Source organism: Capricornis sumatraensis, chromosome 11 (assembly GCF_032405125.1).
Source record: "Capricornis sumatraensis isolate serow.1 chromosome 11, serow.2, whole genome shotgun sequence".
Taxonomy (NCBI): Eukaryota; Metazoa; Chordata; class Mammalia; order Artiodactyla; family Bovidae; genus Capricornis; species Capricornis sumatraensis.
In genome coordinates, this window is record NC_091079.1 from 91,984,744 (window position 1) to 92,012,314 (window position 27,571).

Here is a 27,571-nt window from a genome sequence, read left to right on the forward strand (position 1 = left end):
CTGCACAGAGATCCAACCAGTCCATCCTGGAGAAAATCAGTCTTGAATATTCATTGGAAGGACTGATGCTGAAGCTGAAACTCTAATATTTTGGCCACCTGATGTGAAGAACTGACTCATTAGAAAAGACCCTGATGCTGGGAAAGATTGAGGGCGGGAGGAGAAGGGGATCCCAGGGGATGAGATGGCTGGACGGCATCACTGACTGGATGGACATGAGTTTGATCAAGCTCTGGGAGTTGGTGATGGACAGGGAGGCCTGGCATGCTGCAGTCCATGGGATCGCAAAGAGGGGGAAAGGACTGAGTGACTGAACTGAACTGATATGATCTATACCTGTGTTCACTATACTGAAAGAATGCGGTAGGGTGTACTGTTGTTACACTGGGTCACAAGCCTGATACATGGCTTCCATTAACAGTTAGCAACAAAAAAAATCAAGCTATATTTTTTCGACCATGTTCCCAAATTGTACTGTTTAATTGTGTTACAAAGAATTGCTCCCTAATTAGTAGGTTTCACTCATAAACTGGTTTTATGCCCTCGGTCACATTTAAATATCCTAAAAGATTTTATTTAAACCCAAGTTGCTTTAAAATTGAAAAAAATCTCAGCATCATAATTAACCAAATTTTACTATGTGAAACACACATGCCCAAATATACATATGAACAAAGATACAGGGGAAAACTCACATAAAAGAATGCAAGTGGTCCAGATATATATGGCATTTTCATTCCCAAGAGATACTTAGCTTGTGAAGTCACGACATGGGTGGCAGCCCCAGTTGTCATTGCACTGACCACAGGCTCTGTAATCAGGAATGTGGCACTACCCAGTTGGAGCACAAACATGGCCACCTAAGAGGACAAAGAAAGGTGAAACTTCCCAGGCTTCCTAGAGGGTTTCATATCTGACACATTTTCATTTTCAACACACAGACACAGAGAAATGATGTGAAATGTGCTCTTTAAATTTCATTCATTCAACAGATTGGTTTTCTTTAGAACATTAGTAGGTCCCAAGACTTTCCAAATGTTTTGGGGTACAATTACAAGTCTTTTGATTAAAGTTAACACAGTTATTTTTTAAACATTGATTTTTTTTCCTATTTTCCTAGTAATGCATGTTACAAGAAAGGAAATATGTTCAAATCAGTTAATATATGGGAGTCTGTGGGCGAAAAATAAAACTTGCATTATCTATAATTTTTTTTAAGTCCAAAGGACATAATTCATGACTTTATACCCAATAGGCTTAAAATTTCAAAAGCACTGAGGAGAAAAGTCCATTTCTTGAGTTTCTGCCAGGTTCTAAGAAATGGAAACATACTGTTTTGATGAGATACTCTGTTAAGTAGCTATAAAGAGCCAATATTAATAAGAAGACATCAGTGTTTATGAAGAAGAGGAAAAGACAAAGATAGGTTTAAGGTATATGCCTTAAGAAACCCAGGAATCAATAGGAAAGTCATTTTCGATAAACTTTTCTTTTCTGCTCATAACATTATGCTCCATTGCAAAACTGTTTCATAACCAGACAAAATCATCTCATCTAAGCAGAAGCCTGTGCATTGAGTTCTACTGAGCAAAAGATGACAGCAAAAATCAAATCTCTTTTCTCACTGTTAACACTGCAATGATCAAAGAAGAAAAAGAACTCTGAGGAGATGGCCCACTCTCTGACTACATCCACTATATCCATGTAAACTGTCATAGAAATTTGCCATTTTGAAAGTAATATTAAATTATATTCATGAGTATTCACATTGAAAAAGGGAATACAAAGTGGGTTATGCTGATATATCTCCTTAATGTGTTAATTATAATATTTAGGTCAGGTCTTAAAATTCTTGTTGGAAAATAAGATTAAGTATTAAAGAAATCAAGGAAAAGAATAGCAATGAAATTTCCTTCTATCAAGATGACATAGTAATAAAAATGAGAGGTATAAAGTGCTAAATACTCCCAGAGCATACACTGCAAAATAAATCATTTCCTTCACATCACAATGCCCCTTGACCAAAAACAATAATACTCTACACTTGTATTTAGGATGGAGTTTTCTGGGCTCAATTCTGAAAACTTGATTTCTAACTTTACCATATCCTAGTTTTCTGCCTATAGAATATCTGTTAAAATTTTCTAAGCTTCATTTCATCGTCTATAAAAAATGAGAATGATGTTTGCTCTATTGATTTTTCAGAATTGTTGAGAATGTAAAATAACATATGAAAGAGTTTTGAAACCCATAAAATATGCAACATGTGTATTGTACCTGGAATGTCATAAGGTGCCATATATATTTACATAGCATGGAAAACTAGCCACTAAATTTGGAAATGTAAAAAAGCCACACCGTATTTTCCAACTCGAGAGAGCATGAAAGAATTTATCAGTGCAGAAAGAAATGTATTTGAATTGCTTGCATTTCTGCAACCCCCTTTTATTCACTATGTAATAAAGAAAACAGTACAGGTTGCCAACATAGAAATCAGGCAATTCTTTCACCAAAAAATGAAACCAGAGCAACAGCTTCTATTACCAACATTTTTTTTTTCCAGAAATTGTGTCAGTTTGTCAAATAGAAATGTCCCAAGGGAAATATCCAATCAATCAATGGTGTAGGTACAAGTGGAACACACTGATTCATAGTCTTTTGATTTTGATCCTAAAAACACAGTTAAGAGAAATATGGAACCAGTTTTTTCCATGTATCTTTCTATTAGTTAGCTCCACATTATGACACTAATTCTTACAGGCCATGAGGATGAAACTAGAATATTATTGAGGTAAAATTCAGAAAAAAAAACAATATTATTGAGAGTTGAGTTTTCATTTCACTGAAATGCAGCATACAAGTGATCCAAATCTTTGAAATTGGAAACCTGCTTGCCTACATGGAACTTTACACATATGTGGAATGTCAGAAAGTTCTTATCTGTATGCGAAGAAACCTTATTTTCATTTGTTTTGAGAAGCAAACACCTTTGAGAGGACGTGTATATATCATCACCATTTTACATTCTGGTTTTTATTTGTTTCCTACCCAGCACCTACTAAGAGGGTTAGTATTTTCTCATGACTGAGAAACAAAGGTCACCTAACCTGAAGTGATACACCAGCCACTTCCAGCTAAGCACTATCTTCTAGTAAAAACTTCGTTGTCATTTCCACAACCAGATTGCTACAAATAGAAAGATCTAGGAAAAGTTGAAAACATAAAGAGCTCAGCCATTTCAAATCTTGAAAATATATGTACCTACCTCACAATATAAACCAAAAAGTTTGCAGTAATCTCCTGTAAAACTTATCCAAAGACCACATGTATTTTTGTAATACTCTGCTTGTACACATGTTTATGCTTTAGAAAAAACCTTCCCAGTAAAGGATAAATTCCTAAAATGGAGATTTCTTGGCTCTTAAAAGTTCACCAAGCCCCTTAAGACCTCCTTTCTGATACAAAACATTGTGTATGTGTGAAGGATGATTGCAAACATGTGAGATTTAACTAAAGAGAAATTCTGAATTCTGGATTCTGTAACTAAATTTCTTCTGGATGACAACATTCTCCATAACCCAACACAAAGGCAGACATTTTAAGAAGAAAAAAAGAGGGATAGGAAAAGGAAAAGAAGAAGGAGAAATTTAAGAACATCTCTTTCCTCACCACCCATATTTCAACAGTGTATTAACATCTAAATTAGGGCTCTAGTATACAGAGGCTGAGGGACACAAGTTGAAGCAGCAAGAACCGATAACACACAGGCTTTGTAAGAGGTATCCACAGATGGAACTGTAGTTTCCAAGATTATCCTGGAACTTAAGTATATAAAATGAGGATTGCTTGGAGGCCTAATACTTAAATTTTATGCCAATGTCAAAAAACATTAGGTTAATGACAATAAACAGCCACATCAACTCCTTTTACTAATAATAGGGATGATAATAATTATAATCTGGCTAGCCAACTCTCAAAATTTGCCCATACAACAGTTTATGAGAAAATTAATTTCATACAATATATTTCAGCTGTTTGTACTAATGTTGATATTCTGGGCTAATGGTGAAAACCTCTGACACACATTACCAAGGTTCACTAGAATGATACTATTTGGTAATGCTCTTATAAACACCATGTGTTCTATATAAATTGAATGTATCTCAGATCTCAAACCATTTTTTGCAAGAGGCCTTCAAGTAGTGAAGAAAGAAAAGAGTGCATAGCAAACAACTACACTGACCAAGTGGATGGAATACTGCCTGCATTTCAGGTTTTATCGGTTTGCAGTCTATAAAATTATATTATACCAAATCATTTATTTGTTTGTGCAATGCATATTTATCAAATACCTACTGGGGCAAGACACAATATTGTTGCAGAATACAGAGATAAAGATACAGTTTATACTTTGACAGACCTTATAAAGTGAGGCAAAGTGTTGATGTTAGGAGTAGGTATTGTTAACCAGGAGTGTAAAAACTGCAGTGTAGCTATCACTAGGAAGGTAGAGACCAAGAAGCTGAGTAGGAGCTAGAACTCGAAAAGCCCTTTGTTCTCTACTGAGCATTGCATGCAGACTTGGGGAAGAGAGCTAAATTGCTCCTGATAATACATCAGGTGGCTTTCCCTGTGGTTCAGTGGTAAAGAACCTTCCTGAATCCATTGCAGGAGACATGGGTTTAATCCCTGGGTTAGGAAGATCCCCTGGAGAAGGAAATGGCAATCCACTCCAGTATTCTCACCTGGGAAATCCCATGGACAGAAAGAAATGAGAGGGCTACGGTTCATGAGCCCACAAAAGAGTTCGACGTGACTTAGCAACGAAACAACAGGAGAACAACTGAGTGCTCCACAGGGATACGGCAGGGAAAAAACCCCTGTGTGGCCAGAGAACTAGAGAAACAATGTCAAAAGGATAACTATGAAGTTCTGTTGTGTGAACTTATGTGCTGTGGAATTCAGAAGATAAAGCCCTCCTCCATACTATTCAGTAATAAAAAGAAATGGCCTATCAAGTCATACAATGACTTGAATGAATAATGAATCTTAATACTGTAAGTGAACGAAGATGGTCTAGAAAAGCTACATATTGCATGATTCCATTATACGACATTCTAGAAAAGACAAAACTAAAGAGACAGTAAGCGGATCAGTAGTTTCCGGGGGCTTGGAGAATGTCCTCGGTGAAACACAGGGAATGTTTTAGAATGGTGAAACTACTCGGTACAGTACTGTAATGGTAGATACAGGATAGTAGTTAAGTTAGTTAAGTTGCTCAGTCGTGTCCGACTCTTTGCGACTCCCTGAACTGTAGCCCACCAGGCTTCTCCGCCCATGGGATTCTCCAGGCAAGAATACTGGAGTGGGTTGCCATTTCCTTCTCCAGGGGATCTTCCCGACCCAGGGATCGAACCCGGGTCTCCCGCATTGCAGGCAGATGCTTTAACCTCTGAGCCACCAGGGGAGGTTCCACATGATAGTAAGCATTTATCAAAATCCATGAATCTTAATGTGTCTGAAATTTTTAGAAAATTTTTGGAGGTTGGGAGGTCCCAGGGTAGATTGCAGAATGTGAAAAATAATCTGACAAACAAAGCTGCATTTACTATCTTTTTACGTTTGCCTTTTCTAAGTAGCATTTAAATGGACTCATACAATATGCAGACTTTTTTCATTCCAATTCCAAAGAAAGGCAATGCCAAAGAATGCTCAAACTACTGCACAATTGCACTCATCTCACATGCTGGTAAAGTAATGCTCAAAATTCTCCAAGCCAGGCTTCAGCAATATGTGAACCATGAACTCCCTGATGTTCAAGCTGGTTTTAGACAAGGCAGAGGAACCAGAGATCAAATTACCAACATCCGCTGGATCATGGAAAAAGCAAGAGAGTTCCACAAAAACATCTATTTCTGCTTTACTGACTATGCCAAAGCCTTTGACTGTGTGGATCACAATAAACTGTGGAAAATTCTGAGAGAGATGGGAATACCAGACCACCTGACCTGCCTCTTAAGAAATCTGTATGCAGGTCATGAAGCAACAGTTAGAACTGGACATGGAACAACAGACTGGTTCCAAATAAGAAAAGGAGTACATCAAGACTGTATATTGTCACCCTGCTTATTTAACTTGTATGCAGAGTACCTCATGAGAAACGCTGAACTGGAAGAAACACAAACTGGAATCAAGATTGCCGGGAGAAATATCAATAACCTCAGATATACAGATGACACCACCCTTATGGCAGAAAGTGAAGAGGAACTAAAAAGGCTCTTGAAAGTGAAAGAGGAGAGTGAAAAAGTTGGCTTAAAGCTCAACATACAGAAACGAAGATCATGGCATCCGGTCCCATCACTTCATAGGAAATAGATGGGAAAACAGTGGAAACAGTGTCAGACTTTATTTTTTTGGTCTCCAAAATCACTGCAGATGGTGACTGCAGCCATGAAATTAAAAGACGCTTACTCCTTGGAAGAAAAGTTATGACCAACCTAGGCAGCATATTCAAAAGCAGAGACATTTCCTTTTTTTTTTTTTGAATAAGTAAATTTTTTCTTTCTTTTCTTTCTTTTCTCATCTTTTCTTTCTTTGGAATTATGTGCCACCAGGAATTGTTGCATAAGGGATGCAGAAATTTCTGTGAGTGATATTCAGGGGTGGTCCTGACTTGACCTTCACATATTAATTTACATTAATAGCTTTAATCCTTTCTATTTTCTACTAAATTTTTATATACTTGTTTACTAATTTCCTGGAGAAGGAAATGGCAACCCACTCCAGTATTCTTGCCTGGAGAATCCCATGGACAGAGGAACCTGGTGGGCTGCAGTTCATGGGGGTAGCAAGGAGTTGGACACAACTGAGTGACTTCACTTTCTTTCTTTAATAATTTCCTATCCTATATGCTTTAAAAATATTTCACATCCTACAGTGTTTGGTTGGCATTGTGGAATCCTTCTCTCCACATTCTTCCCATGATAAAACCATAAAATATTTTAAATGTCCTCTGTGATATTTTGTTTATTTATTGAAACCTGAAAGTATATGAACTTAACATTTGGGCAATGACTAGAATGGTTATAGAATAAATAATTCAGAAAATGAAACATGCATATTCTCATATGTGAAACGGATCGCCAGTCCAGGTTTGATGCATGAGACAGGGTGCTCGGGGCTGGTGCACTGGGATGACCCAGAGGGATGGGATGGGGAGGGGTGGGAGAGGGGTTCAGGATGGGGAACACATGTACACCCATGGCTGATTCATGTCAATGTATGGGACAAACCACTACAATATTGTAAAGTAATTAGCCTCCAGTTAAAATCAATTAATTTTTTAAAAAGAAAATAAATATTAAAATCCTGTGAGGCTAAAAAAAAAAAAAAAGCAGAGATATTACTTTGCCAACTAAGGTCCATCTAGTCAAGGCTATGGTTTTTCCTGTGGTCATGTATGGATGTGAGACTTGGACTGTGAAGAAGGCTGAGGGCCAAAGAATTGATGCTTTTGAACTGTTGTGTTGGAGAAGACTCTTGAGAGTCCCTTGAACTGCAAGGAGATCCAACCAGTCCATTCTGAAGGAGATCAGCTCTGGGATTTCTTTGGAAGGAATGATGCTAAAGCTGAAGCTCCAGTACTTGGCCACCTCATGCGAAGAGTTGACTCATTGGAAAAGACTCTGATGCTGGGAGGGATTGTGGGCAGGAGGAGAAGGGGACGACCGAGGATGAGATGGCTGGATGGCATCACTGACTCGATGGACATGAGTCTGAGTAGACTCCAGGAGTTGGTAATGGACAGGGAGGCCTGGCGTGCTGCGATTCATGGGGTTGCAAAGAGTCAGACATGACTGAGCGACTGAACTGAACTGAACTGAAAGGTATGAAAAATCCTCACTGAAAGGGATGCAAAAAATGTGCTCACATGAGTAACTCTGAAAATGAATGAAGTATGTAAAGTGAAAGTGAAATTCGCTCAGTTGTGTCTGACTCTTAGTGACCCCATAGACTATACAGTCCATGGAATTCTCCAGGCCAGAATACTGGAGTGGGTAGCTGTTCCCTTCTCTAGGGGATATTCTCAACCCAGGGAGCGAAGCCAGGTCTCCCACACTGCAGGCGGATTCTTCACCAGCTGAGCCACCAGGGAAGCCCAAAGTATGTAAAACCAAAGGTAATAAAGATGCCGTCCTTGAGTAAAGTTAATTCCGATAGGTGTAGAGGTTAATAATTCCGAAACCACTGTAAGTATACACTGGGACTGAAAAATGAAGTTAATGGATAGTAGATGGTGTGAGCAAGCTTTCTCACTATTGAAGAAATCTAGAGCAAGCAAGGGGGGAAGGTCAGAATGATCAGTACGGAAGGGATAAGAACTGCAGACAGCAGGAAATCATGTTTAACCCAGATATAGATGGATATATTTAGAAATTAGAGAGATATGTTTACATACATAGGTTGACATGAAGTGAAAGTGTTAGTCATTCAGTCATGTCTGACTCTTTATAACCCTATGGATTGTAGCCCCCCAGGCTCCTCTATCCATGGAATTCTTCAGGCAAGAATACAGCAGTGGGTAGCCATTCCCCTCTCCAGGGGATCTTCCTGACCCAGGGATTGAGCCCAGGTCTCCTGAATTACAGGCAGATTCTTTGCCATCTGAGCCACCAAGGAAGCCCATTGGCTGATACATATATATTTCCTTGCTTGTGTCAGCTTAGAAGTAACAACACCTCTGTGGCAAAGAGCACACCTAGCACATAAATCTTAATTTCTAATAACATTCTCCAATAAAAGAAATCAGATCTCCTTCGAAAAATGACTGATTCTATGACTAGGGTAGGAAATATATACTATGAGCATGGGTCATCTTGTAGTGCCAGAAAGTAAAAAAGAGCTCCAAAAATAACTAACAAATAAATAAATACATGAGAGCATATCAAGGAAGGATATAAAAGCCAACTGAAAAAAGCTCCCAATGCTCAAAGCCAGCACAATGTGAAGAACAACATAAATAAAGCAGTATTGAACTATAACCCAAAGGATAAAATAAATAACCCTGAGTCCATACTGGTATAAATGATTGATTACATTTTAAAATGAGAGAGTTGGAAAACTCCTGTTCAGAAGAATTCTAGTAATTTATGTAGATACTCCCCACTCTTTATCTTAACTTTTCTTTAACATAACTCCCATATTTTAAGAGTAGGCTGTGCATATGGACTTCTTTCCAAAAACTGCAGTTTGGAAAAGTGGAAAATAGAGTAATTTGAAGAAATCCGACAAACTAACACTAGTCCAGCCTGGTGATCCAGGTTAACATTAAGAGTGGTAAGTTAAGTTGAGTCTGTACTCTTAATAAGATGTGATGAGAATATCACTCTCTCTTTCTCATCTTCCTCTCCAAAACCTACAACCCCAATTTAATCATGAGAAAAACATCAGACAAATTGTCCCAGTTAAGGGACATTCTAGAGACTATTGACCAATAGTCCTCAAAACTGTCAAGATGATCACAAACAAGAAAAGTCTCAGACATTTTAACAGCTAAGAGGACCCTACCAGGAGACAAGACAACTAAATGTAAAGTGGTATACCAGCTGGGATTCTGGAACGGAAAACAACATCAGGTAAAATCTAAGGAAATCTGATTACAATATATGAACTTAACTTAAAAGCAGTGTATATAATCTGATACATTAGTTGTGACTAATGTAGATATCAATAATAGGGGAAATTGTGGTTGGGTAGGATACGTGGCAACTGTGTACTATCTTTGCAACTTAAAAAAAATTCTAATTCAAGAAATTTGTTAAAAAAAGAAAAAGAGAAAAAAACCTCCTCTATCTCTCTCACAGAAACCTCAAGTAAATCTGCATTTCTCCAACATGCATGCCTTGTTCAATACGAGTTCCCAAGTTCCACATACTTAGGGACAGGGGAAAAGAGGGACTCTAGGAGAAGCTCCAGGCAGCTGGGTTTCAGGGACATGATGTGTGCAGATACCCACACCAAGACAAACCTGCACACAGATAAAAGAGAGGAATAGAAACTGTGCCCCTAGTTTTTCAGAAGGAGAATGCAATACTGCTAGACAGGAATATAATTATATCTTGACCTTTTAGGAATCCAAGAAGAAAGAGGCTATTAGAGAGCATTCCAGAAAGAGGGATGAATTCACATATAAAGCAGGATAGCATAGATTATGTATGGAAGACACAGCATTGTTAGTTGAGCAGAAGCACAACTAGCCAAAAGGTGGTAATAACATTAAAGCAAGCTATTTTGAAGTCAGAGTATAAAGCACTTTAAAAAAAATGATGCTTTCCCTGATGCTGGGAAAGACTGAAGGCAGGAGGAGAAGGGGGCAACAGAGGATGAGATGGTTGGACGGCATCATTGACTCAATGGAGATATGTTTGAGCAAACTCTGGTAGGTAATGAAGGACAGGGAAGCATGGCATGCTGCAGTCCATGGGGTTGCAACGAGTCGGACATGACTGAGTGACTGAACAATAACAACAAAATGCAGTGAAAATAAGAGTTTTCCAAGTGTGAGTGATGTCACTCTTCCAAATTTTTATTAAACACCTAATTTTGCAAACAAGTATGCTGCACGCTTTCCTAAGGGAAATCATCCCTGAATACTCATTGGAAGAACTGAGGAATGACAACAACCTTGCACACACGCTGGCTCAGAAATCAAGCTGTGCTTTGGTAGTGTCAGTCTGATGATATTATGTGAAACAACTGGCTGTTTAACAGGTTAGTATAAGAGCAGTTGTTGTTGTTCTTGTTCAGGCACTCGGTCATGTCTGATTCTTTGTGACCTCATGGACTGCAGCACGCCAGGCTTCCCTGTCCTTCACTATCTCCCCGAGTTTGCTCAAACTCATGGCCACTGAGTCAATGGTGCCATCCAACGATCCTGTCCTCGGTCACCCCCTTCTCCTCCTGAGAGGATTAGCAAGAGTAAAAGAGACAAAAACACCTACATTGGACATAGCAGGAATGGATAACAGATCTCAGAAAAATAGTGGATCATTCAGTAGATAAACTTATGTTTAGGAAACCAGCAAAATTCATATTTTATTTTTTATTACAGAATAGATTAGAAATTCACTTCATGGGAAATAGATGGGGAAACAGTGGAAACAGTGTCAGACTTTATTTTGGGGGGCTCCAAAATCACTGCAGATGGTGACTGCAGCCATGAAATTAAAAGATGCTCACTCCTTGGAAGAAAAGTTATGACCAACCTAGATAGCATATTCAAAAGCAGAGACATTACTTTGCCAACAAAGGTCCATCTAGTCAAGGCTGTGGTTTTTCCAGTGGTCATGTATGGATGTGAGAGTTGGACTGTGAAGAAATCTGAGCACCAAAGAATTCATGCTTTTGAACTGTGGTGTTGGAGAGGACTCTTGAGAGTCCCTTGGACTACAAGGAGATCTAACCAGTCCATTCTTAAGGAGATCAGCCCTGGGATTTCTTTGGAAGGAATAACGCTGAAGCTGAAACTCCAATACTTTGGCCACCTCATGCGAAGAGTTGACTCATTGGAAAAGACTCTGATGCTGGGAGGGATTGTGGGAAGGAGGAGAAGGGGACAACAGAGGATAAGATGGCTGGAAGGCATCACCAACTCGATGGACGTGAGTCTGAGTGAACTCCGGGAGATGGTGATGGACAGGGAGGCCTGGCGTGCTGCAATTCATGGGGTTGCAAAGAGTCGGACATGACTGAGCAACTGAACTGAACTGAGATTAGAAATTCAGTGCTTAAGAATTATTTTTATTTGGAAATGCATGGTTGAAGACAGCACCATAATCTTTTCAGTTCTTAGACTTTTGTAGAAAAGAAAATAGCCTCTAACGTAAGAGGCAGTGAGGATCAGAACTGCAAGGGATGGACAACAGTTTGGCTCTTCGGCCTTCCATTCTGCCCTTCCACTGGGCTTCCCCGATGGCTCAGCAGTTAAAGAATCTTCCTGCAGTGCAGGAGATGCAGGCTGCATCCTTGAATCAGGCATAGTCGCTAGAGTAGGAAGCGGCAACCCATTCCAGTGTTCTTGCCTGAAATATCCCACGGACAGAGGAGCCTGGCGGGCTACAGTCCAAAGAGCCAGACACAACTTAGTGACTATGTGTGCACTCTATAGGAATGGAATTCTGCCCTAGCTAAAGAAAACAACTAAGTTTTAAAATGGGATGATTGGAGCATGATATTATTAAAAGACTCGGAGGAGTGGGGGAGTTGTAGGAGTGGCTGTATTTTTATTTTTCTTCAGGCACTGGCTGGGGAATAGTTGTGAGAAGAGGTGGGAGATTTCACTGAAAAAGCCTTCACCTTTTAGCTAGATGGATCCGACAAAATCGACGACCAAACTAAAAAATTATAATACATTTTTTTTACTCCTTTTTCATTAAGAATTCTGTTACAATTTAAACAGATATATACCCATTCCTTATCTTCTGGTGGGGGAGGTGGAGAGAGAAAGTGATAAATTAGAAGACACAAAAATAAAATCTCAATTTAATTTTGCTTATTTGACACAATAATGCAACGAACATTTTGTTGACTTTATTCTTATTCAAGTGATTCAACTCACATTTATTCTGTACCAGCTCTTAGAATTATAGAGTTCAACAGTTCTAGAGACTAAGTCCAGATAGAGAGGCAAATACCCGGAAAATATTTTCTGGTAGATTTAGAAGTCCTAACATGTAAGTCACATCCAAATTCTTTTAAAGAAGTCCAAAGATGTCAATGAATATTTCTCTGAGATGATTATCTTTGAGCTGAGCCTTGAAAGAAGTACAAGCGGTGCCATATAAGCAGTATGAGAAAGACCCTGAGGTCTTAAGAATGGCAGACACACAGTTACATAACCAAGGACATTGCCCCACCAGACAAATCATGCCTAAAACATGGCTGCTGCTATTGTCAAGGAGATAAAGTGTGGGAGACACTACCATGGTGTTTGGCTTGAAAAGGTGAGCTGAGTTTCCTTGCTTCCTTTCACTGTGTTAGTTTAAAGAGCTCTGCAGCATAGCACTTAAGAAACTGTATTTTTGAATTCAACTCCTACCCTACCAATTCCTAATTATGAGATTCTAAATAAGTTGCTTTACTTTTCAGTATCTTCATCAGTATAACGGGAAGAAGAATATTTATTTCATAAAATACTGACAGAGGTTGAATACATGAATACATGCAGTAAGCTTAAAACAGAGCTTAGCACATAGTAGGGTAATAAATATAATTACTATTTTTAATGTGAGGAATTTTCAATTTATAATTTTAAGGATTTTAATTTTATTTTTTATTCTAATTTTATTAAGTGAATTGCATCTTTGCTTTACTAGGTGGAAGCACAGTTGGAAAGATTTAAACAGTAATGGCTTCTTGTCTGTAATGGTTATGAAACAGTGAAACATCATTAAAAGGAACTTAAGATTGTCCTCCCCCAGCATTATAACAGAATAAAATGATTTTTCTGGAAGGAGTTAAGAATGATCTGTTGAATAGGCAGGTTAAACTAGTTAACATTTTAAATCTTTTCTATACTCATGATCCCTTTATTTAAAAGATGCAAAAAAATGTCTAGTACAAAATCAAAAGTAAGTGGAGAATCTCTTATTTGGGTCTGCAGTTGTTCTTATCATCCGGTAAGACTTAAGACTATGTGTTTCCAGAATGTACTAGTACAATAATAAAAGGCTATGTCACTAAATACCCCCAGCTATGTCATCCCATGCTTGTGTAACTGTCAAAGGAGCTGTATATTCCCATGTCCTCTGGGGCAGAAATCTTGTTCAGTGGTTGCTTCAGAAAAGTAAAGCTTGGGAAATTTTCCAGAGGTAATCCCAGACCACTTTAAGTTCTTGGAAAAAGGAAAAAAGGCAAAGTGCCTATTATAGAGGACAATAAAAGCTACAGAGAAAAGATAAAAATTGTTTCGGTTTTTAAACTGCCATAATTTTTACTGAGTGATTGTTTCCCCAGCAAAAATACTAACTGATACTGACATTTTAAATGGTTCTACCTTACTTTGAAATTAACACATCATTGCTGTAAGTGAAGGTGAAAGTCATTCAGTATTGTCTGACTCTTTGCGACCCCAGGGATTATACAATCCATGGAATTATCCAGGCCAGAATACTGGAGTGGGTAGCCTTTCCCTTCTCCAGGGGATCTTCCCAACCCAGGGATTGAACCCAAGTCTCGCACATTGCAGGTGAATTCTTTACCAACTGAGCTACCAGGGAGATGGATGTTCATTAAACTTAAATTTCATGATGCATGTATATCAAATAATTATGCTGTACACCTTAAATTTATACAGTGTTGTGGCCAATTATCTCAATAAAACTGGCAGAAAAATTCATTTGAGAAGAAAAGTTTAATTTAATAAAGCACCAATTTCCTTTTCTTGGCCACTCTCTCCCTTTCTTTACTCACAAGTTTTGGTATACTTACCTGAATCACACCGCCCAGAAAGGAAACAGCTGCAGCAACACTGATCCTTTGCATCTCAAAGTCAGATAATCCCAGTACACTTGTGTTACTGCGTGTGGTGAGGTTCTGACTGCTCAGAGGGACAAGTCGTTCCACTGCATTAGCTGATATTAAGGATGTCAAGGCAAAAGTGCCTAAAACGGGGAAGGGAATCCTCTGTTAGTATCAGACTGAATAAACATTATTGTATTCCACCATTAAAGGTGAATCTATCTTGTAAAACCAAACCAGATCTATTAGAAGGACCCTCCTCTACATCCCCACTACTCTACCCTTCACTCTATGGAATAAACAGAAACTCACCTTTATATACACATATTTCTTGCACATACAGCCACACCATCTACTTGCTATTCCCTCCTAAGGCCATATGTTTTCCCGCCTCTCTGAAGATCTATATAGAGAATGCAGGACAGGGATAAAGATACTAGTGGCTCAGAGGTTAAAGCGTCTGCTTGGAATGCGGGAGACCCAGGTTTGATCCCCGGGTCAGGAAGATCCCCTGGAGAAGGAAATAGCAACCCACTCCAGTACACTTGCCTGGAAAATCCCATGGAGGGAGGAGCCTGGTAGGCTACAGTCCATGGGGTCGCAAAGAGTGGACACGACTGAGTGGCTTCACTTTCACTTTCATGGACTTGGTATGGACTTGAATTCAGCTCCTCCATTTATCACTATTGCAACATAAAGTACATTACTCTGAGTCTAAATCGCCTCATCCATAAAGTGAGGGTGTTGCTGTGGCTCTTGTTCAGTTGCTCAGTCGTGTCCAACTCTTTGTGACCCCATGGACTGCAGCACGCCAGGCTTCACTGTCCTTCACCATCTCCCAGAGTTTACTCAAACTCATGTCCATTGAGTCAGTGATGCCATCCAACCATCTCATCCTCTGTCGTCCCCTTCTGCTCCTGCCTTCAATCTTTCCCAGCATCAGGGTCTTTTCTAATGAGTCGGCTCTTTGCATCAGGTGGCCAAAGTAGTGGAGCTTCAGCTTCAGCATCAGTACTTCAGGGTTGATTTCCTTTAGGATGGGCTGGTTTGATCTCCTTGCAGTAGAAGGGACTCTCAAGACTCTTCTCCAACACCACAGTTCAAAAGCATCTATTCTTCGGCACTCAGCCTTCTCAGTGGTCCAACTCTCACATCCATACGTGACTACTGGAAAAACCATAGCTTTGACTATATGGATCGTTGTTGGCAAAGTAATGTCTCTGCTTTTTTTTTTTTTTAATGAGGGTAATAATGCCTATAGTCTAGTGTTTGAGAAGAATATGAAAGAGATGATAAACACCTCAATAAGCTCATATGGAAAACAGGACCCTTTGCTGAATCTGAGACTCACTGCCGAAATGCTTGCTCCTCCAATCTACTTAGACAATCTACTCTTGTCTTTCCTTGTTTGGCTCAAATCCCATATTCAACATAGCTCCATCACAGACCTTCCAGGCCAGGCTGAATCTTTCTATTCAGGGCACAGAAACAACAACATGCTGTGGCCCATGAAATGGTTAAATATACCATTCCTGTCTACCATGCCTAGATATGGTTCAAAGGTATTTCCCAAGAATTGTCCTGGCCTCACAGAAACGCAGGGTCATTTTCACCGTGTTCCTCTCTTTCTGCCAAGAGCTCTGATGCTCTTATCTTGGCACAGCATGTCTGAGAATGCAGCCACACCGGCAGGCGGATGCCAGTTCCCACAGAGAGGGTGCAGCAATTTGGGATTAAAGAAACAAATTGCAGCACTGTGCAAACATTCCAGCTCACTACCTAAAGACCTTAGTTTGCCCCAGATCATAACTGACACTTTGTAGAAAAGAGTCTACATCATAAGGTGTAGACATCTCAACAAATGGCATGCAGCCTCATAGAGCAAGAGAGCCAATTCAGAGACAAGGTCTCTGTAAAAACCCAACACAAGCAATCCCTTGGTTTCACAGGAGACGGCAGTATGTGCTGTGATTCAGAATAGTATGATGATGGTAGCCTCCAATACACCTCACCTTAAATCCCAGCACACTGAATCTCAGTCTCTTTATCTAAACATAGAAAGCATTCCTCACACAATGGGGTTGTGATGAGACTTAAAAGAAATCATGTAATCACCTGGAGAAGGAAATGGCAGTGCATTCCAGTACTCTTGCCTGAAAAATCCCATGGACAGAGGAGCCTGGTGGGCTACAGTCCATGGAGTCAGAAGAGCTGGACATGACTTAGGAACTAAAAAATTATACACACACACACACATATTTATATATATGCCACATATCATAACATATGGCACCTAAAAAATAATTCATAATGAGATTAAAACCAAAATGCTCTATTATTCAATATTAACTGCTCCATTGAGTTGATGGTACATAAAAATGGAAGAAAACTGAATATAGTTCTCTCAGGAAGCTAAGTCATTCTCAATAAATCATCAATAACTATCAACTTCCATGATCACTGTTCTCATCATAAATTATTAAATTAAGAACACATCAAAGAATAAATATATCTAATGATTAGAGACAAGGTTCTGTCATCAAGGATAGGCAATACCAAATAAAGAATATCTGCCATAGAATCTCTTCTTGATAAGACATTTTTTCCAAATATGTTACAATAAAATTCCTCAAAGTTTGATAGTCCTGAGAGTAAAGAAGTGTGTCTTTTGGCGTTTAAGGCTAGGACATAGGGTAAAATGATTTGTACGAAGGCCACGAGAACAAGCGACTAGAGAACTGAGAACAAAGACAATCTAGGGTTAATTTTTAAGTTTAGGCCTACCTTTCCGAGGATCTGGAAGAAGAGAAGGACTTAAATGGTAAGAGGAAAAGGCCATCTAAAAAGTCACATCCCAAGATGTGTCTCTAGAGAGAGAGATTCCCAGAAAAGGGTACAGGGTACACTGTGCCAACATGGTTATGGAAGTACTGCCTCTTTTCAAAGGCTGTTGCTTTGCTGTTTCTGAGACAGCTGATGACAGATAGTCAAGGATGTTGAGGCTGTGGTGCCTATATGAGGGTGCTGTGAATGACATTTGACCTTCTCTCTCTTATTGGTCTGGCTTCGTCTTGATCTCCTCCCCACTTCTCCTCTGCTCCTTCCCTCACTTTGCCAACTTTTCACCTTGTCTAGGCTTGAAGCCTACAAGTGGTAACTTTGAAAGTGAGTGAAAGTGTTACTCGTTCAATCATGTCCAACTCTCTGTGATCCCACGGACTGTAGCCTGCCAGGCTCCTCTGTCCCTGGAATTCTCCAGGCAAGAATACTGGAGTGGGTAGCCATTCCCTTCTCGTGGGCGTCTTCCCAATCCAGGGATCCAACCCAGGTCTACCACATGGCAGGCAAAATCTTTACCACCCGAGCCACAACCACTAAACCCATCTAGTCGTTTTAGAGTACCGTGGGTAGCAGGGCCTCAGGATTGGACAAACCTAAGTTCAAATTCCTGGTCAACTTATCGAACCTCACTCAGCTTCCTTAGTGGTAAAATGATGATAAATATCTAGTTAAAATTTGCATAGAGATTCAGTGAGAGTTCATATGTAAAAATCATCTATCACAAGTCCTACCCCATTTGGTAAATAAATATTTGCTTACTTTTCTTCTAAAGACTACCCTCAACGATCTCCCTAATCTTTTCTCTAAGTTGCTGAACAGATTATTCTCTTAAAAATATTTTTCTCTAATTTTAGAAGATAATTAGATCTTACAAATTGTCACTTAAGGGTTATCTTGAACAATTTTGTTTCCACTGGATTGATACCCAAGTTTCTGTTCTTTTCCTCTTTATTTTAAGACATTTTTTTTGCAAGTCACAAGAAGCAATCAATGATTTAACCTTTAAAAAATATAAATAAATTTATATTAAAAAAGAAAAAAATATATATATGTATTTTAAATTAAAATATGAAAAAAATCACATTGTCAAAAAAAAGTACATTTGGTATCTTTATAGTCTGGCTTTTAAGTTATTTGCTTTTAAACATACCTCAAGCATAATTTATTATTGAATTTCCTAACTCATTATTGCATTCTGACTACCTGAATTGGAGTTAAAATCCCAGATAAAGTGATTGTTCTTTATGAAAGGAACATCAGTCTTTTAATAGTAGAATGGAAGTAGGAAGCTTCACACACTTCCTTACTAAAGTACAACAAAATTATTTAAAAGAAAAATATGTTCTCTATACTAAATATTTTTAGGAAATTTAGGTGAGATTCACTTGGTTCCTAAATTTAAGATCATAGGAAAGAAAAAGTAATCAGTATATTTCTTGAGTATAAATAGATACACAGTGTTAACCTTTTAATATTATTCGAAAGAATTCTAAATCTCTTAGGATAAACAGAGAAATGAGAAGGTCCAGCTGACTCTGTCCTTTGGAGAAGTATTGATACAGATGAAGAAATAAAATGCCTTAAGCATTTATTGTGTTGCATGGTGTCTACAGGCAAGTCTGTAAATTATATGTATTTTGAAATGTATATTATTAACCTAGTAGACTACAAGATTCCTGTTAATAATATTTGTTAACTGTTAGCTGTTAACAATATCTGTTAAATACAAAATGTTATATAAATGGCAGTTTCACAGCAATGCCACCGGTAAAATGTCTATAATGATTTCTTAGGAAATAAAGTGGTTTATGTAAACTCATACTTACGTATATCAAGTTAAGTATTTTAGACTTTGTAAAGTAATTATGGTCTATTGGGAAACTTTTTTTACCATGTTCATGTATCCTTTGTTTAACAGAGGCAATGCTTCAAGGTCAGCCCTACAAGAATCTACTTTTTTGTGCTAGTGACATAGTTAACTGTTTTGAAGAATGAAAATTGTTAGGAAATTAGAGAGCGGGAAAATTTGAATAGGCTTCAAGAACTTCTAAATCATTATTGTGCTTTTTCCCCTTTATATCAGCACAAAAGGAAACTGCATCCTTGAGCAGCTGGTTGAAAAGAGGAAAAGCTTGGGCTTCAGATTCAGCCATTATCTCACTTGTAATCTGGGCTTCCCTCATAGCTCAGTTGGTAAAGAATCTGCCTGCAGTGCAGGGGACCCCAGTTTGATTCCTGAGTTGGGAAGATCTCCTGGAGAAGGGAAAGGCTACCCACTCCAGTATTCTGGCCTGGAGAATTACATGGATACAGTCCATGGGGTCGCAAAGAGGTGGACAGGACTGAGCCACTTTACTTTCACTTTTCACTTTCATGCATTGGAGAAGGAAACAGCAACCCACTCCAGTACTCTTGCCTGGAAAATACCATGGATGAAGGAGCCTGGTAGGCTACTGTTCATGGGGTTGCAAAGAGTCGGACACAACTGAGCGACTTTTCTGTAATGATTACAGCTTTTATTAATTTTTATGTAGCAAGTAACAAACTAGATAGTTGCCCATCAATTATCTCATCTAATGCTCACTACAATCATGATTTTTTTTTTGGCATTTTATTATCAAGAAAGCAGTAAATAGATCTTTAAAACTTTGCCCAAGGTCATGCAGATAGCAAAGAACAAATGTGACACACACCCAGATCTGTCTAACTTCCAAATCTTTGTTTTTAACCAGCCTACTCTATTATCAGATTACTTGTGATTCACATTTTATTTGATAATGCAATGTTAGGCAGGAGAGGTATACTAATGAGAGTGCATGTAGAATCTAGCTTGGAAGAAACCTAAAAGATTGTATAATCCTTTTTTTTTTTTTTGCTGCACTGGGTCTTCATTGCTTTGTGCAGGAACTCTCTAGTTGTGGCAAGTGGGGGCTACTCTTTGTTGTCGTGCGCAGGCTTCTCACTGCAGTGGCTTCTCTCTTGCTGGGGAGGCTGCAGGCTCACAGACTTCAGGAGTTGTGGCTCACGGCTCTAGAGTGCGGGCTCAGGGGTTGCGGTGCATGTGGAATCTTCCCAGAACAGGGATTGAACCCATGTCCTCTACATCGGCAGGTGGATTCTTATCCACCTTGCCAACAGGGAAGCCCTAATCCAATATAAATTGTGGAAAATAATTTTTAACATTTGAGTGACTAAGTTTTATACAGTCTTTTCTTTTCCTCAGTGTGCTTATTTTCATTTCATTGTGGCACCCCACTCCAGTACTCTTACCTGGAAAATCCCATGGACGAAGGAGCCTGGTGGGCTGCAGTCCATGGGGTCGCTAAGAGTCGGATACGACTGAGCAACTTCCCTTTCACTTTTCACTTTCATGCATTGGAGAAGGAAATGGCAACCCACTCCAGTGTTCTTGCCTGGAGAATCCCAGAGACGGGGGAGCCTGGTGGGCTGCCGTCTACGGGGTCACACAGAGTTGGACACGACTGAAGTGACTTAGCAGTAGCAGTAGCAGTAAATTGAGAACATTGCCCTTCTCTTACAACTTAAAAATGAATGGAATCTTTAACAATAACCATGGTTACATAAGAACATAGCAATAAGTCACAGTATGTATTGGACACAAAAAGTTAAATATCTTATCCTAATATTTACTGATATTCAGTTCAGTCCAGTCGTTCAGGCATGTCCAGCTCTTTGCAACCCCATGGACTGCAGCATGCCAGGCCTCCCTGTTCATCACGAACTGCCGGAGCTTACTCAAACTCATGTCCATCGAGTCCATGATGCCATCCAACCATCTCATCCTCTGTCGTCCACTTCTCCCGCCCTCAATCTTTCCCAACATCAGGGTCTTTTCCAATGAGTCAGCTCTTCACATCAGGTGGCCAAAGTATTGGAGTTTCAGCTTCAGCATCAGTCCTTCTAATGAATATTCAGGACTGATTTCCTTTAGGATGGACTGGTTGGATCTCTTTGCAGTCCAAGGGTCTCTCAAGAGTCTTTTCCAACACCTAAGTTCAAAAGCATCAATTCTTTGGCGCTCAGCTTTCTTTATAGTCCAACTCTCACATCCACAATACTGATATTATTTGTTGATAATATTTCCCCTAATATTTTCAATAGTAAAGTGAGAATTGCGTTGGAAATGTTATCATTAACAAATGATCACTCTGAGTCCTTTTCATTAGTAACATGGGAAGCATAAGAATAGGCAGAAATTATTACCTGTGGCAACATGACGCCCCATTCCAAATATGGCGTAAATGATGGCGGGAAACAGAGACCCATACAAGCCAAACACCGGGTGCACAGATGACAGAACCGCAAAGGCCAGCCCTGTAAACGTAGGGGAAACAAGACCATCTTTAACCTCAAGATACAGTCCATTACAGAGAAGAAGCGTATTGGTTTATTAATGATGAAAGGAACCACAATTTATTTATTCTACTTGTTCAGGGAGAGACTAGCAACATTGTCCAAATATCAGAAAACTTACTCATTAGCTCATGTTTACATTTCAATTCTAAAACCATTCTTTTTGGCCTACTACATTTTACCCTGGCTACAAGAAGTCTACAAGAAGACATTAGCTCAGAGTGTCTTCCTGGTAAAAGTGATAGCATCACAGCAAAACATCTCCACACACACTTAAAGGATCATTTTCACATGTTCATTCTATTCACACGATAGCATCTGTAAGATTGACGGAAGCAGGAGCAATACCGTGGACAGATAAGAAGCCTGACATGAAAGGTGACTGATACTGGGTCACAAGGGACACACACATTCAAAGTTGCCTGGCTGACTGACTAGCTGACTAGCCTAAGATTGTGTATCGACCAGAGTGTGACTCCTTGCATGTCTCATTACTGGACCCCAGCCTATATATTCAGGTATAATTTCTTAAAATGAAAAAAAAAAACCAACTTTATGTATTCAAAGAATAAGTAAGGAGTAATTCAAAACTGTTCCTTTTTATTCTCCTTAGATACTACTGCCTGCCTAGTTTGATTGTTACAGGCACACAAAAAATTTTCCTAGACATGTTTAAATTAACACTAGCCATTTAAATGTGACCAAAGTATGCGCAAGTATAAATTGATTAAAGTAATCTTGTTTGTGGCTGTTCCTTGGCATTAAACAGCTAGTTCAGCTGGGTTCTGATAACCCATTCAAATTTGTACAATATAATGATAGCCATTTGATGGGACATAGTGGACCTGACAAGCTACAAAAAGATTTGAGGAAGGAGGCAGCATTATAATCTAGATTACCTGAATGTTAGGCCAGTTAATTATTCACACTATGGAGCCTGGTACTCTGGTTCCCAGATCAGTACTTTTTTACTGCCTAACTTTTACTAATTTAAAGTTAATTTCCTTAAAATAAACTCTAGCTCTACATCAAATTTTTTTTCAAGCAGTACAGGATAGTTCAGTTATGATTAAAATGTATGAAAAATCTACCAATTACTAGTCCTTTCTTAATTTTTAGAAACCTACTTGCAGAGTCCAAAAGACTGTTCTATACATCTGTGTCTCTTTGGATTCATGTTGATGTATGGCAAAACCAATACAATATTGTAAAGTAATCAGCCTCCAATTAAAATGAATAAATTTAAATTTAAAAAAATAAATAAAAGCTCAAAAAAAAAACAAAAAACCCTACTTGCATCGCTTGTTTGTTAACAATGTACTCCTAAAAGTCTTGTGAAAAATAATAAAAAGCGGTTATAGAAGAGTCAGCAGCAGACGCTGCTCTAGAATTTCACACAGGTATGGTGAGAGGCAGCAATCTTGTTTTTGAGAAAGGGGGTGCAAATGTTCATATCTCTAAGCCAGGTTAGCACTGTAAGGCTAAATATTTCCCCATCCCAATAACAAACACCTCCTGGCATTGGTAGGGCAAGCAACTGTGAAAACATTGTGCATGTTACAGCAGTCATGAGGAGGAGGCTCCAACCATAGGGCCATTTACCCCTCTTAGGGGCCGCCAGACATGTAACAAGCCTGCTCCGCTCCTGGTACCTGACGTCTTGCCCTCTGCGCGTGCGCTCCCGAACCATAAAGCAGCACGTGATCCCTCTGTCTCAAGCTCCTATTTCTGAGGAGTCAGACTAAAGCGTATTTAAATTTATTTCTCTATTAATAGATTATAACGTTGTATTTTAGGTTTATAACAAGTTAAAAACTGAGAAAAGCTCTATTAGAATTGCTGATACATATAAAATTGCAAAATATTTCAAGTTTTTGTATGCAAAAGCTTAAATATTGTTTGAGAATTAACCAGTTTCATGACAATGTCCTTTATACAGAGCCTTACAATGAACTTTATTTGATCTTCATGAAGTTAATTTTTTGTGGCAACTTACTCTTTACCAGACCACAAAAATATCTGCAGCTGACATGATTCCAATGAGCAGCCAAGTTCAAAAACAACTGGACTAGATGATGACCGTTTCCTTTTATCTAGTTTGTTCCCGTTTTTATGTTTCATATTCAGTGCTCGCATTTCATTCAGTTTATGTTTTACAATCTGTCTCTCTCTTTTCTATTGTTGTTCTTTCTAAAGCCTTTATCATGTGTAGTAGAAAAGCTTTTATATACACTCCAGTGTTCTTGCCTGGAGAATCCCAGGGACGGGGGAGCCTGGTGGACTACCGTCTATGGGGTCACACAGAGTTGGGCACGACTGAAGTGACTTAGCAGCAGCAGCAGCAGCATATATATAGATGTATAATATATATATTTTAGAAAACACGAATTTTTGCTTAGCTAAAAAATGCATGACATTTTGGTTCTACTTGTTTGACTAAGTATGAATACAATGCTAGATTTCTAATTTATGGTCACTCAAAACTTTCATATAATTCCATTTATTCTGATATCTAGTATGACTGCTAGAAGTCTAGAAACCTTATTATTTTGGCAATTTTTGAAAAAAAAATATTTGATGAGTCTTGAAACTTCTAACCCAATTCTGAGAATATGAAGGAATACCATGTTGTAAAAAAAAAAATTTATATATGATACAATATTATTAACTAAAGTACTGATTTTTTTCAAATTTCACAAAATTTTATGCTAGTAGCCATTATTTGTTTTTATACCTTATTCAAGATGCCACCTTATATTTATTTGCATTGAGCAGCTTCAGCTGCATGCAATAAATTCTGATAAATTCTCTTTTCATTTTTATTCCATTACAAATGTTTTCTAATTTTCCTTGTTACGGCTTCTTAGATATATCCATCATTTAAACGTGGACACTTGATTTCCAAATATATGGGGATTTTAAGTATCTGCTATGTTAATTTCTCATCTTGATATTAAGTTCTCATTTAAATGCTTTCTACTCTGCAATCACCCTCTGTATTTTTTCAATCTTTTAACTTTATTGAGGCTTTCAATAAGTATGTCAAAGATCTCTCTTGGTAAGTATCACATGGCACTTGAAAATATGTCTCATTTCAAATCTTTTTTGATATCGTTTGCCAATATAATTCCACAGTGATAAGAGAACAGACTCTGTATGATTTCAATACCTTTAGGCCATGAAATTTTTGCATGTTGTTTTACATTTTTACATCCCTGGATATGTTCCAGTGTCTCCTGGTTTATAGTGCATGGGAACTTGAATGGAATTTGTATCCTGCTGTTGTGTGAAAATTGTATAAATCTTAATTATGTTGAATTGGTCCATAGTGCTTTTCAGGTCTACTATATCCTTCTACTTTTCTATCTATTCATTCTGTTAATTTTTGAGAGTTTGATATTTAAATGCCAACTAAAAATCTTATCTACTTAAAAAATAATTGTAATATATAGTGAAGTGAGTGTCAGTCGCCCAGTCATGTCGACCTAATGGACTGTATGTAGCCTGCCAGTCTCCTCTGTCCATGGGATTTCCCAGGCAAGAATACTGGAGTGGGTTGCCATTCCCTTCTCCAGGGGATCTTCCCGCCTCAGGGATCAAGCCTGGGTCTCTGGCATTGCAGACAGATTCTTTACCAAGGAAAGAATGGTGGCTCTTTCCCTAAGCCACCAGGGAAATCACATATATATGTCTGTATATATATGAACAATATGCAACTTTGTTCTGTATTCTCCAAGTATCCTGTAAATGGGTTATCATACATTCGTAATTTAAAAATATGCATACCTGCAGCCATGACTCAAGGGAAGGTGAGTTGGGAAAAGACAGTGGTCTAATTAATTTCTGTTAAAACATCTTTGGAAATTTTACAAAAATATATGATCACGTGAAGACAATCGGTCTTGGAAGAGGCACGTGAAAATGGAGGTGCAGTACTAAACAAGATATACACTGAGCATGTAAAAATCAGTGTGTTATGTTTTATACATGAATTGTGTATGTGTGTGTGTGTGTGTGTGTGTGTGTGTGTGTGCGTGTGTGTATGCTCAGTCATATCCTATACTTTGCAACCCCATAGCCTGCAGCCTGGCAGGCTCCTCTGAGCATGGAATTTTCTAGGCAAGAATACTGGAAAGTGAAATTGTTAGTCATTCAGTCGTATCTGACTCTTTGTGATCCCATGGACTGTAGCTCACCAGGCTCCTCTGTCCATGGAATTCTCCAGGCAAGAAAATTTGAGTGGGTAGCCATTCCCTTCTCTAGGGGATCTTCCCAAACTCGAGACTGAACCCAGGTCTCCTGCATTGCAGACAGATTCTTTACCACCTGAGCCACCAGGGAAGCCTCATAAAGCTCTACTATGAAACCAAATCCACTTATTAAATTCCATGAGAGAATTAAAGGAACATGAAATATGAACTATAAGGTCCTTGCCTGAAACAAACATTATCCAACATTAAACAATTTATGTTCAGTTTCTAGAACAATCAGTGTAGTCAAACTTTAAAAATAAAGAAACTGTGAGAGATATGATCATAGAAACTTTTATTGGAGGATTACAATTTGTGTGGGTTAAAACACGGACAGAATTTTTACAAGTTTTTTCCACAGGTTGCCCATGTTCCTAAAGAGCTGTGAGGGACTTGGTTCTGATAAAATTGATTTTGTCATTAAGAATATTTTCTAGGGATCTTTTGTCGACTGTCACATTTTTTTGGCTTCTAAATATGATTCCTTTTGTCCTGGAGGCTCTGTGTTTCATTGATATAATTTATCCTGTCAACTATATCTTTCTTAAAGCTCTTACCCATTGACTGCCAGAGCACCATGATATTCATGGACCACATTCCCCTTTGCTAGCTTCTCATCCACTTAAATATCACTGTTTCCTAAGGTTTCTTCCATTCTGATTCCTCTGTTTATTCTAGAGGACCATCCATGCATGATCGATGTCGTGGGATTGGATGGGATAATCATGGTTAATTCAAATATCTTAATAATATTCCCCTAAACTCTAGATCCGGAGGTATATCAACTAGAGATCCCCCGGACACTCACATAACAATCCCAAAAGGAAAACTGCTTATTAATTATTTATTTTGATCCCATCCACCATAAATTCCACCACCACAACAAAACAGTATGCATTAAATACAAACACAAAATGTAGCTGTTTCCCTGTTTAGGTAACCCCTATCTCAGAAAATCACACTGTTACCCATCTAGTCACCCGATTCAGAAATGTAGAAGTTATCAAAAAACATGGCTTTTCTTTTTCACCCTCACATCCCTGAGCACACTGGCCGCCTGAGCTATCCCATTTAAAACTGGCGGATTCTTTCTCTCCCACTGCTGCTACTCCTGCCTTTCTCTGCTCCAACCACAGAACAAGACTTCTCCTACTTCGTCTTTCCTAGCTAGTCTCTTGCCTCTGTCAAGTGTATAATATAAGCTGATGCCAGAGTAATTTTTTTATAATACAAACTTTTGTCACCCGCTGTCATCCCTCAAGATCCACTAATGTCCTCATGGAAAATAAGCCTTAACACTTCTCCATGTTATTCAATAAGACTTTTATGATCTGGACTCTGCTAACCTCTCCAGCTACAACTCCTACCAAGTGGGATTATTGACAAGTATTTAAACAAACTACACTCTTTTACTCTTCTTATCACTGCATATTTTTCTTCTTTCTACAGTGCCCTGCATCTCTGAGCTACCTGGAAAACTCGTATTACCCTTCAAGATTCAGTTAAAGTATAATTTCCTCTTGACATCCCATCTCATCGCCACTCTAGGAAGAGATGATAATGTTATCTGCGCTATTGCTGTACCTTGT

At 38.6% G+C, this 27,571-nt stretch overlaps 1 protein-coding gene across 1 annotated transcript in view; it reads right to left on the bottom strand.

The window, feature by feature from the left end:
• The window catches only part of SLC26A7 (solute carrier family 26 member 7), a 146,416-nt gene that overhangs the window by 102,113 nt on the left and 16,732 nt on the right, over positions 1 to 27,571 (bottom strand). The window contains exons 2-4 of the mRNA XM_068983719.1: positions 21,583 to 21,693; positions 14,488 to 14,660; positions 696 to 860 (exon numbers count right to left, since the gene is read on the bottom strand). Of these exons, the coding sequence (XP_068839820.1) occupies positions 696 to 860; positions 14,488 to 14,660; positions 21,583 to 21,693 (449 nt within the window). The remainder of the gene's footprint in view (positions 1 to 695; positions 861 to 14,487; positions 14,661 to 21,582; positions 21,694 to 27,571) is intronic.